This window comes from Colletotrichum costaricense (assembly GCF_030867565.1).
Source record: "Colletotrichum costaricense strain IMI 309622 chromosome Unknown Scaffold_10.1, whole genome shotgun sequence".
Lineage (NCBI taxonomy): Eukaryota > Fungi > Ascomycota > Sordariomycetes > Glomerellales > Glomerellaceae > Colletotrichum > Colletotrichum costaricense.
This window is the reverse complement of record NW_026848239.1, coordinates 1,506,131-1,521,260: the sequence shown is the minus strand read 5'-3', so window position 1 is coordinate 1,521,260 and position 15,130 is coordinate 1,506,131. Positions and strand designations below refer to the sequence as shown.

At 52.4% G+C, this 15,130-nt stretch overlaps 8 protein-coding genes across 8 annotated transcripts; 5 read left to right on the top strand and 3 right to left on the bottom strand.

Annotated features, from left to right (window-relative positions):
* Positions 1–577: 577 nt before the first annotated feature.
* On the top strand, positions 578–2,437 carry CCOS01_10123 (uncharacterized protein; the record flags this gene model as incomplete). Its single annotated transcript, XM_060458279.1, has 4 exons — positions 578–1,295; positions 1,358–1,477; positions 1,531–1,786; positions 1,849–2,437. 4 exons carry the CDS (start codon positions 578–580, stop codon positions 2,435–2,437), a joined length of 1,683 nt encoding a protein of 560 aa, XP_060311444.1.
* A 1,329-nt stretch (positions 2,438–3,766) lies between these two features.
* CCOS01_10122 (galactonate dehydratase) lies at positions 3,767–5,088 on the top strand (the record flags this gene model as incomplete). The annotated part of the gene is made up of 4 exons (XM_060458278.1): positions 3,767–3,942; positions 3,993–4,102; positions 4,172–4,283; positions 4,335–5,088. The coding sequence occupies 4 exons, from the start codon at positions 3,767–3,769 to the stop codon at positions 5,086–5,088; spliced, it is 1,152 nt and encodes a 383-aa protein (XP_060311443.1).
* Positions 5,089–5,692: 604 nt separating this feature from the next.
* CCOS01_10121 (2-deoxy-D-gluconate 3-dehydrogenase) lies at positions 5,693–6,536 on the bottom strand (the record flags this gene model as incomplete). Its single annotated transcript, XM_060458277.1, has 2 exons — positions 5,693–6,352; positions 6,405–6,536. The coding sequence occupies 2 exons, from the start codon at positions 6,534–6,536 to the stop codon at positions 5,693–5,695; spliced, it is 792 nt and encodes a 263-aa protein (XP_060311442.1).
* Positions 6,537–7,288: 752 nt separating this feature from the next.
* Positions 7,289–7,528, bottom strand: CCOS01_10120 (uncharacterized protein; the record flags this gene model as incomplete). Its single annotated transcript, XM_060458276.1, has 1 exon — positions 7,289–7,528. One exon carries the CDS (start codon positions 7,526–7,528, stop codon positions 7,289–7,291), a length of 240 nt encoding a protein of 79 aa, XP_060311441.1.
* A 444-nt stretch (positions 7,529–7,972) lies between these two features.
* On the top strand, positions 7,973–8,688 carry CCOS01_10119 (acetyltransferase; the record flags this gene model as incomplete). Its single annotated transcript, XM_060458275.1, has 2 exons — positions 7,973–8,381; positions 8,444–8,688. 2 exons carry the CDS (start codon positions 7,973–7,975, stop codon positions 8,686–8,688), a joined length of 654 nt encoding a protein of 217 aa, XP_060311440.1.
* A 342-nt stretch (positions 8,689–9,030) lies between these two features.
* Positions 9,031–10,038, bottom strand: CCOS01_10118 (dihydrodipicolinate synthetase; the record flags this gene model as incomplete). The annotated part of the gene is made up of 1 exon (XM_060458274.1): positions 9,031–10,038. The coding sequence occupies one exon, from the start codon at positions 10,036–10,038 to the stop codon at positions 9,031–9,033; it is 1,008 nt and encodes a 335-aa protein (XP_060311439.1).
* Positions 10,039–11,266: 1,228 nt separating this feature from the next.
* On the top strand, positions 11,267–12,647 carry CCOS01_10117 (uncharacterized protein; the record flags this gene model as incomplete). The annotated part of the gene is made up of 2 exons (XM_060458273.1): positions 11,267–11,571; positions 11,684–12,647. 2 exons carry the CDS (start codon positions 11,267–11,269, stop codon positions 12,645–12,647), a joined length of 1,269 nt encoding a protein of 422 aa, XP_060311438.1.
* An 825-nt stretch (positions 12,648–13,472) lies between these two features.
* Positions 13,473–14,654, top strand: CCOS01_10116 (2-dehydropantoate 2-reductase; the record flags this gene model as incomplete). Its single annotated transcript, XM_060458272.1, has 4 exons — positions 13,473–13,522; positions 13,579–13,727; positions 13,818–14,020; positions 14,079–14,654. 4 exons carry the CDS (start codon positions 13,473–13,475, stop codon positions 14,652–14,654), a joined length of 978 nt encoding a protein of 325 aa, XP_060311437.1.
* Positions 14,655–15,130: the final 476 nt, after the last annotated feature.

Below are 15,130 nucleotides of genomic sequence, written 5' to 3'. Positions count from 1 at the left end.
ATAAGAAGTAGCTTAGCTGCCAAATTGGCACCTTCTACCGACCAGACGAGCGAATGCTTTCTGATAACATGGTCTCCAGGTGAGCGAATCATGCGGGATAAATAGCGTCGGACATCCGCCGAGAATGATAAGCGAGCCACATTGGCGACCAGCCGACGGCATCGGACGTTCCGACCAGCAACGACTTTTGTGGAGTCCATCGCTTCAAAACTTGCCGAAATCCCTTGTTGGTCTGGCCTAGCCATGACGCACCCATTCTTTCAATAGTCAACGTTGAATTCGCCCCCCTTCAACTTTTCAGCCCAGTTTTTTCGCTGCCGAACCCGGAGCCGAGATGAGGCCGATTGACCAATCTTTGACGGCGGTGATCCGAGTCTTGGCTCCTCCGGACGCTGGTATCCGCTCTCAACGTCGGATTGTCTCACGAAAAGTTTTCATGCGCTGGTTCTTTTACTCATAGTTTCAGCCGCATATTCTCTTGGAGCTTCCTAATCACTTGGCCATACTTTACGCTGATATTCTTGCCATCGAAATTGTTGTACTTTGTCCCAAGCGATCGACTACCCAGGGTTGCAGCATGAGGGGCGATCAGGAAACAACCAAGGCCGAAAAGGCTCTCCACGACCAGACAAACATCTTACCTTTGAAGAAACTCCTAGTTGTCTTTGCAACCCTTGCAGTGACTTTATTAGTCTCATTCATCGACCAGAATGGCATCAGTATCACTTTGCCAACGATTGCTGCGGACCTCAACGCGGAGGATACGATATCATGGGCGGGTACGTCATCGCTCATCGCCAACACGACATTTCAGATGCTCTACGGGCGTTTCTCAGATATTTTCGGCCGAAAAGCCGTATTTCTGAGCGCCATCGGTCTTTTGTCAATTGCAGACTTGCTCTGTGGGCTTTCACAGAATGCGACAATGTTTTACATCTTCCGTGGCGTTGCGGGCATCGGCGGAGGCGGTATCACGAATCTCGCCATGATCATTGTCTCCGATGTCGTTACTTTGGAACAAAGAGGCAAGTATCAAGGAATCTTGGGCTCGATGGTTGGTCTTGGAAATGTTCTCGGCCCTTTCCTTGCTGCCGCCTTTGTTGAGAGGGCAACATGGAGAGCGTTCTTTTGGATGCTCTCACCCCTCGGTGTTATCGTCGGTATCATCTCATACTTCTTCCTGCCATCTAAGCCCCCAGATGACGACTTTATGAAGAGTGTCAAAAAGATCGACTATGCAGGCTCATTCACCTCGTCGGCCGGCGTTATTTTGCTGCTTATTCCCATCTCTGGAGGTAAGTTATTCCTCGGCTCGATCCCGTGCGTTGATAGAGCAAAAGCTGATTTACTCTGCCAGGTGGCGCATATTTTCCATGGAATTCAGCAATGGTTATCAGCATGTTGACAATAGGGGCGCTTGCTCTTGTGTCTTTTGTCATTGTGGAGTGGAAGTTCGCCAAGCTTCCGATGATGCCAGGTAATATTCGTCAACAAGAAATATGTCCCCGAGTGCTAGCTAACAATACACAGTTCCCATCTTCAAGAACAAGGTTGTTGTTGTCCTCTTGGCACAGTCATTTCTGTTCGGAGCAGCGTACCAAGGATATCTCTACTACATCCCGCTGTATCTCCAGAACGCTCATCAATTCTCGGTCATCCATTCGGCGGGAATCTATGTTTCCTTAGTTGTTTGTCAATCCGTATTCTCAATCATCTCGGGACAGTACATATCGAGAACTCAGCGGTATGGAGAAGTGATCTGGGCAGGCTTTGGCCTCTGGACACTGTGAGTCGAGGGCTTTCCCGATCCCGGCTACTACGTTTGCATCTATCTGACAAATGACATAGAGGAGCTGGTCTCACACTTATTTTCGACCGAAATACCAAGCCTGGAATCATCGTAATTCCTCTGCTGATCATCGGCATTGGTGTCGGATTCATCTTCCAGCCAACGCTGGTGGCCCTGCAGGCGCACTCCATCAAGTCTCGCCGGGCAGTCATCACTTCAAATCGCAACTTTTTCCGATGTGCCGGTGGTGCTTGCGGATTAGCCGTCTCCGCGGCAGTGCTTCAAGCAACTTTGCGAGCAAACTTGCCTCCAGGCTTCAAGGACCTCGCCAGCAGTACTTACTCGATACCGCAACTGAATGAGCAAGATAAGTCCGCGGTTCTCGACGCATACATGGCGGCAAGTCGAGCAGTTTTCATTCTTCAGATACCACTGATCGGGTTGTGCTTGGTGGGCTGTCTGTTGATCAAAGACAGAGGCTTGCATCCGATCGAGGAGGCGAAGTCAGATGACACGTTCAGTGAGAGTCGGGATGAAGAAATGGGACACCCGAGTGAGAAAAGCTCACATGATGGCAACCACGACAGCCACGAGCAAGTGCTGGCACAGCGCACCAGCGCACCACAGCAACAACCCGGGAGGACGTGAGACTGCATGATCATTGCAAGGTGGAGAGAAAAGATGAGATCGGGATAAAATGCGAACTAATAGATGACGACTAATGTGGAATGATAGACTAATAGACGGAGGATTGGAGATGAACGTAAGAATACGCGTCGGCTATCAAAACTCATCGCTGATTGGACACCTATAAATGATCCAAAGTGTGGGCAAATCAGCCGCTTTCACAACGACGCCACTTTTCTGTCTCACGGTGTCAGTCGCCTCTTGAGTGTCGGCGGAAGGCCAACTCCGATCGGGCCTGGCGGGGGAGCGTAAGAAGAGTTGCTCGAACGGCAATGAATCAGTATCCACCCGGATGCGCGGCGACACACACAGCTTCGGTATGAACACCGATGTGGCTCTTCACAAAATCCTCAACATCTTGGCATGAGCTGCCCTTCAGCAGCCCCTCGCTGAGAAAGGGCGAGGATATCCTGCCAGCAGCTCCCGCTATTCTGCCCCCAAGTGTGGCGGCCGCTCGCCCCTGAGAAACAAGGTACCTCACCCTACTAAGTTGAGTACCTGGGTTACCTGAAGGAATTATGCAGCCACAAATGCCCGTCTATCCGTACTCCTCGCAGTCAGTTGATTGTCTCACTACGTTGATTGCCTCAGTACCTACCTAGCCAGTCAAATAGCCATATCTCGGCAGCACAGTTGCTTGACGTTGAAGGTGATTAGAGACATGTTTGTGAGCTTTCGGGGCAATTCCGCTGCACCCAACACATCAGCGGGCGTCAGCCGTGCCAGCTAGATCCCTTCGAGTCATGACAAACCCACACCACGAAATCGGTTCGTAAAAGAAACTACCATGTTTGGCAACGAGCTAGGGCGCACAATTTCATGTGTGGATAATGAGGTGAGCACGAGGCACGAGAACAAGAAATGCATGACTAGATTGTCCGAGCCGGACAACTTGTGTCTAACGTGGAACGGGAACAACACCGCGTTGGGCCGCGGCCCGTAAAATGGGTGGAGATCGTGGATTTCCCCATGCATTCTCCACGATTCCTCCACGTATTGAACAATTGTGCCAGCCTCGGTGGGGGTCGTGCCAGACGTGGGGGATGAACCACCAACGCCAGACGTGGAGGGCATACCCGGTGACCCCAATCCTTGAGGGCTTGTGGATCGTATTGTTACACATGTACCGCTGCATGGCAGAGCTTCACGATGCGGGGGCCATCGTTAAGAATGGGATGAATCATGAATGATTGTATGTGCTTCACGACTGCTTGAACTGTATTGAGTTCTATCACGACCAGCTTCGAATCATCTGAACACTATTGAGCCATTCCCGTCCTCTAGTACATCATGGCTAAGATTGCGTCCGTGCGGTATTACCGCGTAAAGCCTCGTTGGCTCATGGTGAAAATCACCGACGAGAATGGCGAGTATGGTTGGGGCGAGGCAACGCTCGAGGGTCATGATCTGGCTGTTGAGGGCTGTCTTGAGGAGATGATCCCTAGGATAGTCGGTCTTGAAGCAGGGTAAAGTATTCAACTTACTTTTCGTAAGACTTTGTCTGACTTCTGCCCAGCAACATTGAGCACATTTGGCAAACATTCTGGCGCCATGGCTTCTATCGAGGAGGCCCCGTCTTCATGTCAGCAATGTCAGGCATTGACATTGCGTTGTGGGATCTGAAAGGTGTGTGCAATATTCTACACGAAGACTCCACACAGCCGAGAAAAATGTCTAATTAGTCATGATCTATAGGTCGCAACCTGAAAGTTCCCATTTACGAGCTACTGGGCGGCCAGGTCCGCAACAAGGTTCAAGTGTACTGCTGGATTGGGGGCGACAGACCATCAGATGTTGAGGCCGCAGCGTAAGTATCCCGATATTCGGCAGGAAGTTACGATACTAATAATCCGTTCAGGAAAAAGCGCATTGCTCAAGGTCTGACATGCGTCAAGATGAACGCAACAGAGGACATGAACTGGGTTGACTCTCCCAGAGTCCTGAAAGACACAGTGGAACGTCTCAAACAGGTCAAGGCTCTTGGTCTCGACGCTGGTCTCGATTTCCACGGCCGCCTGCACAAGGCAATGGCAAAGCAGCTGGCCAGAGCTCTAGAACCATATGAGCCCCTATTCATCGAGGAGCCCCTACTTTGCGAGCACCCGGAAGCCATCAAGCAGCTCTCAAATCAGACGACGATTCCGATTGCTTTTGGTGAGCGTCTTTACACGAGATGGGACATCAAACGCTTCCTAGAGGACGCCAGCGTCGACATCCTTCAACCGGATATTGCTCATGCTGGAGGTATATCCGAAACAAAGCGCATCGCTACAATGGCCGAAGCCTATGATGTGGCAATTGCACCCCACTGCCCCCTTGGTCCCGTCGCCTTTGCGGCAAGCGTACAAGTCGCCTTATCAGCGCCCAACTTTTCTATTCTTGAGATGAGTCTGGGAATGCACTACAATACTGAGGCTGGGGATATCGATCTCTTGACATATCTGAAGAATCCTACGGTATTCGATATCGAGGGCGGTTATGTAAAAGCGCCGACGGGCTACGGGTTGGGCATTGATATAGATGAGGAGATGGTTATCAAAATCTCCAAAGAGACAGAGCCGTGGCAGTGCAAGGTTTTTCATGGCCCCGACGGCAGCATCAGAGAATGGTAGTTGGATGGCTCAATGATTGAAGTTATACTGTAGTTTTGGCAACTGAATTAGTCCAATTGCTGTCGTCAGCATCCCTCGATATATGACAGTTATCTGGAAGCGCATTATTTGCCAAATCACTGCCAGTATATCACTTTCAACAGTCCCATCAAGTTGTTTCCAAATCATTTCCGCGAGTTCGGTTATGCTTTGAGCTATTGTTGGAGGTTTTTACTTACGGTCCTCTTGCCACTCGACATTATTTGACTCTAGAGGTCAGAGCATGTCCAACCTTGGGATGATGTGCGTAAACGCATGACATTACACCATCAGAGGATCGGAAAATTTCCGAACCCCCACGCCACATCACACCATGTTCAGGCAGAGGAGTTCTCACTGGCTCCACGCCCATGTGAAATCGAGCGTCAGTCAGACCTATGGCCAAGCGGGGAAAGCAAGTGCCTTTGTATACCAGACACATCAAGACGTGGGGTTCACTCAACTCAAGATGCCATCCCATGAGCAGTGCTTTAGTTTGCAGATCATGTCGATACTATTCTGGAACAGATGTTACTTTATGTTGTATTCTCACATCTCTACTTGACTAAGTACACAGCTTCAAGTATCATCGGCCCATCCAGCCCCCATCGACAGTAAGCAGCTCTCCCGAAACGTACAAACTCCCCGCCCCCGCGAGGAACACTGTGGCACCCTTGAAGTCATCCGGGGTACCCCATCTTCCCGCGGGGATCCTGGCCAGAATACTTGCCGCCCTCTCCGGATTATTGATCAGCGCCTCATTCATATCTGTTGCAACATACCCAGGCGCAATGGCATTCACGTTGACACCCTGGCTCGCCCACTCGTTGCTCAGCGCCTTGGTCAGCTGTGCTATGCCGCCCTTGGCCGCTGCGTAGGCCGGCACCGTGATGCCTCCCTGGAAGCTGACGAGCGACGCCACGTTGACGATGCTACCACGGTGGCCGTTTATAGAGTTGGGGCTGCGTGTGAGCATGTAAGCGCCAAAGTCTCGGCAAAGAGTCCAGACTGTCTTGAGGTTGACTTGGAGGACCTCGTCCCAGTCGCCCATGGGAAACTTGTGCGCGGGATGTCTGCGTTGAATGCCGGCACAGGTGACTAGAATGCTGACATCGTGGCCATCGGCTAGGATGCGCTTCGACAAGCTCTCCACTTCCTCTTGATTTGAAAGGTCTGCTGTGTAGATGAAGGTTTTTCTGCCCAGAGCCTCGACTTGTGTTTTCGTTTCAGTGTTGCTTTCGTCTCTCTTTCCTCTTGTTAACGTCAAGCTACATATTTACGTGGTCATGCTTTCTTACTTGGATGAGGATGATATCTGATCCTGCTTCTGCAAGTGATACTGCCATGGCCTGGCCAATTCCCCGTGTACCTCCCGTGACCACGGCTGTGCGGCCTTCCAGAGAGAAGAGCTTTTCCAGAATAGTCGGCATAGTGGCGGTTGTCTGAGTAAATGTTGCCAAACAACTTGCAACACTCTTTCCTCCTGGATATTCTTCATATGCTTATTGGAGTTACTACCCTGATGAGCTTCATGGAGATCAAAGCCCCCCCCCCCCCCCATCTACCTACGACACGTTCATAGACCCCCACGTCGGTGCCCAGTCGTCCCCGCATGATTTGCCGCCAGCTACACTAGATTCGATTGTCAGCTCGAAACGGGTTTCTGCATGGAGCCAAACTCAGGTGATTCGTGCGCCATCTCGTACGGTAGGATGCGAATTGAGGTACCTGCGGCGAAGCTGACTTGAGATGTCAAGCCTTGAGAGAAGAGAGGGGAGCAACCATCAGAGACGCATCAGACCATTTCCGATCAAGTACACACAACCTCCTCGCGGATTCGTGGTCTCGCGTCCGACCCGCTCCCCGCATGAATTACGGGATGGATGGGGGTCAGCCCCGCAGATCCGGACCCGCAGAGCCGCTCGGACGTCGGGCTAGGCCCCGAACAGAAACGCCAGACAAGCCAGAAATACATAGAATTCTCCGTGGGGGTCAGCTCGTTTCCTCTTCCGGGGATAGCCTGGCCTTGTTGGCACGTCGTCAGAGTTTAGTCGCGATTTGGTCGGGGCACGAAGCACGGGGTTTGATGCGGGGTTTGAAGAGGCGGTATTCATTGGGTGAAGGATGACAAGAATTGCCATGGTGATCATTTGACGACAAGTGAGAAGAGAAGGAAGGAGGTTTATGCAAGACAACGAGATGAATCATCACGAGTTGAGGTGAGAATGACGGTCACGCGACACTGTTCTGAGAGCGTTGGAGACTCGGGTAAGGCGGGGAAAGGCAGACGGACTTCTCCAGCCTGTCGCCGTCTGTGAGTGCTAGAAACCTGCATCATAGCTGTAGAAGGATCGACAGCTTGCATCAGGGTAAAGAGGCAGAGTGTTGAGGCTCTGAAGAACAGCTTTCGGCTTCGATACATGAACGTATTCAACGAAAGTCTCAAATCACAGATGGTGAGTCATTGTAGCCCTTCGAGATAGAAGGTGTACTAAGCAGGTGTCTTTCGATCCGTAACAGCTTCTTCAATTCTGTTACACGCCCATTTATTGTTCCAAAGGACTGTATTGTCGTTCGAAAACTTGGCTGAACTCCGAGCTAGATAGCAGTCAGGCTGACATGTTGGTTCATGGCCTGGCATGCAGGGGTGGTGCTGTATGCAGTTCCAAAATGCCGATAGCCGGGCCACGGCAGAAAACCCACCAAGTGACCACGTTGTCCAAAAATGTCATGAGCTCCCAAGATATCGCTTTGCTGCGGTCCTTCTGTCCAAAGAACCAGCATGGTCTTGCGCTGTTTTCTCAAGTCGAAGCGATGGAAACTACATCCAAAATCATCATTGCGGGCTGCACTGTGGCCGACAGCCATGAGCTGGCTGACCAGAAACAACATCCCCGCCTTCTGGGCAGATCCCCACTGGCAACTCGCCTGGTGCCATCGGACCCTTGAGTACCATAACATGCAGATAGCCAAGCGAACGCCGCGAAACCTCATCAGTGACCCCGATACGAAGCGACATCAAAAGGCCGTGGATTCCGTCACCGGGCGAATAGTGGGATATGCCCGGTGGATTCTGCCCTCATCCCACGCCAAGAGCATCGGCGGGGCCCCGGCTTGGCCCGATGCCGTGGTTCCGTCTGTCAGCCAAGAGGAAGAAGCGGAGATCCGGCGTGTTGCCGGGACAGCTCATTGGGATCCTAACGAGGAGTCGGACGATTTGCTTGTCCCTATCCGGGAGGCGGAGGATGAAATTCTAAGCAGAAGAGCTTACATGCGTGTGTTTTTCCTCTAACTTGCGTCTTCCATCTCCCAAGTGCTTATTATGCTTGTCACGTAGGACTGGACTACCTGGCGGTTCATCCGGACAACCAAGGCAAAGGCATAGGCACTGCTTTGGTCAAAAGTGGCATATCAAAAGCCAAAGAATTGTGCCTTGGCATCTTCATACATGCTATGGAAGACGGGGTGGACCTCTACAAGCGCCTTGGCTTCGTGATCGGAACAGAGTTTCTCCAGGATGATACCAAATACGGCGGAAACGGGCGCGTTTACAGGGCTCTTATGATCTTGAAGCAAGAATAACCGCAATGAGTGTTTTGTCGAAGCTGTATCAGAGGATCGAACAACATCATCTATGCAGAGGCATCAAGACGGAGAGATTGAAAGGGCGCCCCGTATCGTCAGAGTAGTGCAGCACCCATTTCTAGATTGGGAGATTCCCCAACCAATACACTGAATATCAGCCAAAGTGCATGCAGTAGGCGACAAAGTGACGCTCAATTTGTCGACGGGGAATTGGGACGCGACCATTGTCATTCATTCCAACACTTGTCTTGCCAGTATGTTCAGGTGAAAGCTCATTCAATGATCAATACGCTATGATTCTCTTGAAACCTAAGCCAAAACCCACCTTGTTACAAGCATCTATTTTTGCAATGCTTTCTCAGCCTGAATCAACTCTGAAAATCCGTCAACCTGTTTTGTCAGGCTCTCTCCCTCGAGCAATGTACAAGGCTTCCTCGGAAGCCCTCCATAGCCGTAGTACTCCTGCAATGCTGCCTTGACTGAGACAAATCCTCCTTGGATAGCAGTCCAGTCACCGCGGGCCACAACTGCCTGCAGCTCTCTCGCTTCTGCCAACTTGCCCTCATCCCAAAGCTGCATCAGCTTCACACAAGCAAGAGGTGCAATATTTCCGGTTCCACCGATGATGCCATGGCCACCGACGACGAGTGTTTGCAGAGTGAAATCCACGCTACCGCCAAATGTCCGGAATGGTGTCGTGTTGTTGTCGCCCTTCTTGGGGGCTGTAGCAGCAGCTATCCGAGCCAGCTTGCCAGTGTTACCGCAGGTCAGCTTTACGCCGACAATGTTGGGGTGACTCGCGAGGTTGATGATGGTATCTGAGTTGAGATCGAGGCCGCTGCAGGCGCCAGGGTAGTTGTAAATGAGAAGAGGAATCGGGCTTGCGTCTGCGACTTCGCGAAAGTGTTGTAGGATGAGGTCGGTGGTGAGGAGGCCACCGTAGTAAGCTGGTGGGAGGACGAGCGCATAGTCGCCTCCTGATGCACCAGCCTCTTTGCAGAGTTGAATAGTTTCCCTTGTCGACTGCGCGCCGCAACCGACAATCAGAGGTAGTTCTGTCTTTCCTGCTGAATCGAGCGCGGCTCGTGTGGTGCGGTTGATGAGTTGTCTCTCATCGTGGTCGAGGTGCACTGCTTCGCCGTTGGAGCCGTGGGTCACAAGGCCCGCGACGCCGGCTTTGGCGAGACGGACGGCGTGGGAGCGTGTGGTTTCGACGTCTACTGAGTCGTCGGAGCGGAAGAATGCCACGGTCGGGACGTAGAGGCCGGGAGTCAGAGCCGGCCGTGCTCCGTGCTGTGTGCCGTTGCCATTGTGACTGGCGGAACCGCCGTTTGCTGAGGGAGACATTGTGGACTGATTCTGCGGGTTTGTGGCACGAGGGAGCAAGTAGTTTGCGGGAGCAGATTCAGGAGCAGCGGTGGGATGTGAGGAGAGTTTTGGTGGATTAGCTTACTCGCGAACAAAGCTTTTGTAACAAAGAACCCATCCAAACTCAGAATGCAAGGAAGTCAGACAGGCCAGCGCAACATGGATGATCATGGGATCGACTTTCGCCCCCTTCCCTTGTGTCGGTGTAAGTCAGGCACGAAAATAGGTAACATAAGCCGTAGGAACGACCCATGTAACCACGTAGTCCGAACCCCCACGCCGGCACCTCTTCCAAGACGAGTCTAATGGTAGACTATTTCGTCGTCCGAAGCCATCGAAAAGCCTCCTCCCTACCCCCCACAGAACGGAGGAAACGAAAGTATCGGAGACTAAACCCGCGGGGGGCGGTTTCTGGTACCAAATAATTCTGGTTTTCCCACCTACCAACCCCATCAGACTCCACTGTTTCTTCTCCACAATGGTTTGCCCAAGCAGATCATGTATCTGGACTGTTCCGGGCCGGAATCAGCGTGTTGATCAGTCGAGATGGTGACATTCGCGGTGGAAACCGGCGTGGTTTTATTTTCCTTACACACGCGACTTCGCTGAATTTGTCGCTGGTTGGAGACCATTGTTTTGTGTGACGCAGAGAAACCAGCATATGCCAAAGACTTTGCTCTTCCCCGTGGGGGTATTGTTGTTTCTTGTTTGCACGCGACCATGCGAGGTACGAAGCCAAAAGTAGAACATACCCATCTCGCTTCTCTTGCGCTTCCGCTAACCCTTACCCGGCCTGGCGTATGTCCGGTCAGATTTCATCTCACACTCTGCAAATGGATCGACGCTGGCCCGGCTATGTTCGGTAACCCAACCCACGTTGGCCCTCTCAACCTTTTCTTGGTGACCGCTTGTGCTCCCGACCAACCCCCAGGCGCCTCGGCGGCCCAGGGCCGCTCTCTCAGCTTTGCATGCGCGACCAGGTGAGACACTCGAGGCATCTTTCCGCGGGGATGGGTTGTCATTCCCGACTTCTCGGGCGAGCCTCCCACACTGGCAACGGAAAAACGAGCCCGATATTGCCACTTGGTCCAATCGGGGAATAGCACATGATGACTAGTGGGATAGTTGCTGAATTGGACGAACACCCTTCTCTCCCGGGCTCATCTGGGAGCCATGCTGCGCTTTTGTATCCCGCTGTATACCCTCCATGGGGACCCCGAACATACAAGGCGTGGACGAAGGGCTCGCTTGGAGCCAGACCCAGAACCAAAAGTGCCTGACTCCCACAGTGCAGGGACAGCAGATCTCCAAGAGTCCAGAACGTCTCATGAATCTGACAGTCACGGCAATTCCTGACGGCCAATCACCCACCACCTCCGAGCTCGCCCGCGGTAGAACAGATGACCAATTGAATTACGTAACTGGGGGCAAGACTTCGGGCTTCTTCACCGGAACTTATAAGTGGCTTTTTCGTACGTTGGAGTATGTGGACCACCTGGTCCGCATCACGAGGTTGAATTCTTTTTTTTTCCTGGTGGGTTGTTTATTTTTCCTTTCATGTTCGGTGGTTCGGTCGGTTGGTCAAACAGCATCACTCTTCTTGATATGCCCTCATTTGCCTGAGCGTGATGGGCGATGAACGGGAAATCGCAGATATTACGCTTCAACTTTTGGCCAGAGCGGGAGAAATTACACAAAAAGAACAGGGTACGATGCCTTCTACAACACTGGCATCGAGAGTCCGGACGGGAGCAGGAGCAAGCGTTGGTCAGATCAGCTCGAAGACCGCACCAGCACATAGCGGGGTAGGGAATCGCCAAGGATCATACGAGCACAGAGGACGACACAAAAACATCAAAGACGCAGCTCCAGAAACTGCCCAAGATGCTGGAGATCAAGGCCTACAACCATCAATCACGCCTACAGAGACCATGAAGATCCTGGGTCCTCTCCCAGTGCGGAGGGCCTGGAGGGTCAGGCACGGCCGGGCATCACCGGACATCTCACAGACGCCTGTGTTGGAAGCAATTATGCTTCATGAGCGAGGAGACCTGCAAGGCTCTGAGGATCAATGCTCCAAATGCCGAAGGGGAGATGGGATCTCACCAGAGTGCGTCAAAATGCCGGGCATCTACAACGGTGCGTGCAGCAATTGTCTGCTGGCACGCACATCAGATCGGCCAGGATCATCGTCGAGGCCGGTACGGAGCTATTCCGCCGAACGACGGTCCATCTCTGCGACGATATCACCATCCATACCAAAGGAGGATCTGATTGCTGTGTGGAACCTCATTGCGGGCGTAATCGCAACGCAACCCCAAGAATGTTTCACTGAGGACGGATCAGAGCCACCGGGGAAGAAAATCGAAGACGCCGCTCGATTAGTGGCGAGGTCGGCAGACGAATGGGGTCATACGATTAAGGAGGAAGAATCAGACCCTGGGAAGACACCCAAAACGCCTTCGGAGAGAAGCAGGCTTGTCAGGCAAGCTACCAGAATCCGAGAGACAGCGTTGCAGATTGCGAATTGTGCGAGAATCTGGGGCGAAAAGTTGGAGAGGAAGAAGTCTTCTTCACAACTACGGTGAAGGAGAGAGTTGCGGTTAGACAGTACGCAACCACAAAATCACAAGTCAAGCACCTAGGTAATTGAAAGCGACATGTCCATGCTTACTAGGACTATGGTCAAATTTAACATGATTCAAAAGTCACATATGCCGAGTGAAAACTCTTCTCTGCGTGCAATTACCTGGCCCGTTTTCCTCGCCGTCTTGCAGCGCAAATCCACCCAGGGGCAGAGTAGACACGATGCTACGAGCTTTGAACCCATCAGTCGCACCGATGATATCATACTCCAAAGGACAAACAAATGGCTGAAGCCCCCCTTGAATACCCCACGGACCCGAGACGAAGGTCGACCGAGATTCACCACACTGAGGCCTCCAATCACAAAAAGAAGGTTCAGTACCGGCTTCCCCGCGTCGGACCAAGACGATGGCCGAGAAATGAGGGGGAAAGATGGGGTGATGGGGCGCAACGTCGGACACCTCTCCGAACCCCTGGTCACAGGCCCCGGATGCAACGCCCGGCAACCCCCATCTAACCCCCAAGGAGTCTTCCTCGCCCGTTCCCCCACGATACACGGGCACACAACACAAGGTTCGCCGATCTGAAGGTAACAGCGAAGGAATCTCTGGGGTAGGTGCCCTGGTGGCTTCTCCACCTCCGCACCGAACATCGGGGGCTGAAGTCAGTTGCCGGCCGGTATTCGCAACAGGAATCTGGCGGATTAGTGTACAAATACTAGGTCGAGTGAGGGGACCATACCAGAAGTGCATGCTACAGAGCACAGCTGAACGCCAACCGAAGTCTTTGCGCCGAAACAAGGTCCAACGAGCACCAAGACTTCGATAATGACTGCACAAGGCCAGCAGATCGAGGTCCTCCTCTACGGGTTGGGGGCGTGGGTCACTCACCCTGAATTCCTATTCGGATGAGAAGCTGACACCATCTGTTCAGCATTGGATCATTCTACGCCTTTATTCTAAGCAGAGTACCGCGTGTTAGATTAACGGTTGTTGCGAGGTCAAATTATAACGCAGTGAAGGAAAATGGAATCGTTATTGCGAGCGAAAACCATGGAGAGCATAATGTTCGCCCTTACAGAGGTATGCACATGAAATCCGGGGTAGCCGATGGGGAGCGAAATCATGGCCTTAGCCCTGTTCATCCAGCTGTTCAAAGCTAATACCCCCAAGTTGTAAGGAATGCCGCAGAGGCGGAAGCGAAGTTTGACTACATTGTCTGCACTCACAAAGCCATCACCCAGGATGCAGTCCCCGCGGAAATTGCCCCGGCAGTTGATGCGGAGAAATCCACGATCGTCATTATTCAGAATGGTGTCGGTAACGAAGTGCCATTCCGCAAAGCGTTCCCCCACACAACAATTATCTCATGCGTGGTGAGTCGCGGGGGGAGAGTCTCCAAGAACCTGGGATGAGCTTATACTAATGAGACAGACCTGGACCGGAGCCGCTCAGCCTCAGCCTGGGCACATCAAACACACAAAGTCCGAGGACATGCAAATAGGATTGTACCCGAATGATACCGACCAGGCAGTGGAGAAGCAGCGACAGGACGAATTTGCATCTCTATTGACAGAGGGCAAGACAGTATTTCAGGTGGTGCCCAATATCCAAGTACAGCGCTGGGAAAAGGTTGTTTGGAATGCAGCGTGGAACTCGCTCACGACACTAACACTACTCGACACGCATTCATGGCTTAGCTCCTCGCCAGACGCTACCCCAATGACCCAACGATTGATGAGAGAAGTTATCGATGTTGCTAAGGCATGCGAGGTGCCTATCGATTACGACCTGGTCGACAAGCTGATCAACAAGATCCTGGCTATGCACCCCATCGGCAGCAGCATGCAAAACGACTTCAAAGCCGGTCGGCCGATGGAAGTGGACATTATCCTCGGTTACCCCTACCGAAAGGGCAAGGAACTAGGGATAGCTACCCCAACGCTAGACACCATCTATGTGATTTTGACGGGCACAAACCTTCGTCTTCTCAGGGAGTCCGGGCACTAGATAATCTCATCTGAAAAGAGTATAGCAAAGCTGAACACGTCCACAGTCTCGGGTCAGTTGACAGACACCATGGTCATCCTTATTTGGTGCCAAAGTTAATCCTCAGCCTCTGCGTGGGGGCATCAAGCTGTCAGTCCTCTCTCGCACCTCCAACTTGCAAGACACCGCCGAGGTCTGTCCAGGCGAGGCCGCACTAGGTCATAATTATCCCATTTGTGTACGGTTTTATGCACGGCTAGTCAGGTAGCCTGCCTTTCACCGCACGCGGACTTCTCTCCATCCCCAACATTCCGTCCCCACCTCCCGAAGGTGGGCAACGTGTGGTTCGTGAGGGGAATTAGTGCCATTTTCGTCTGGTCTCTCCACGCGGTGCCAGCCATGCGTGCCATGCCAACCTACAAACTTGCTTAGCGCGCGGTGATGGACTGAGGGGAACGGGTAGGTTCCCATGGGGGGATCCTCTCACATCCGCCTAT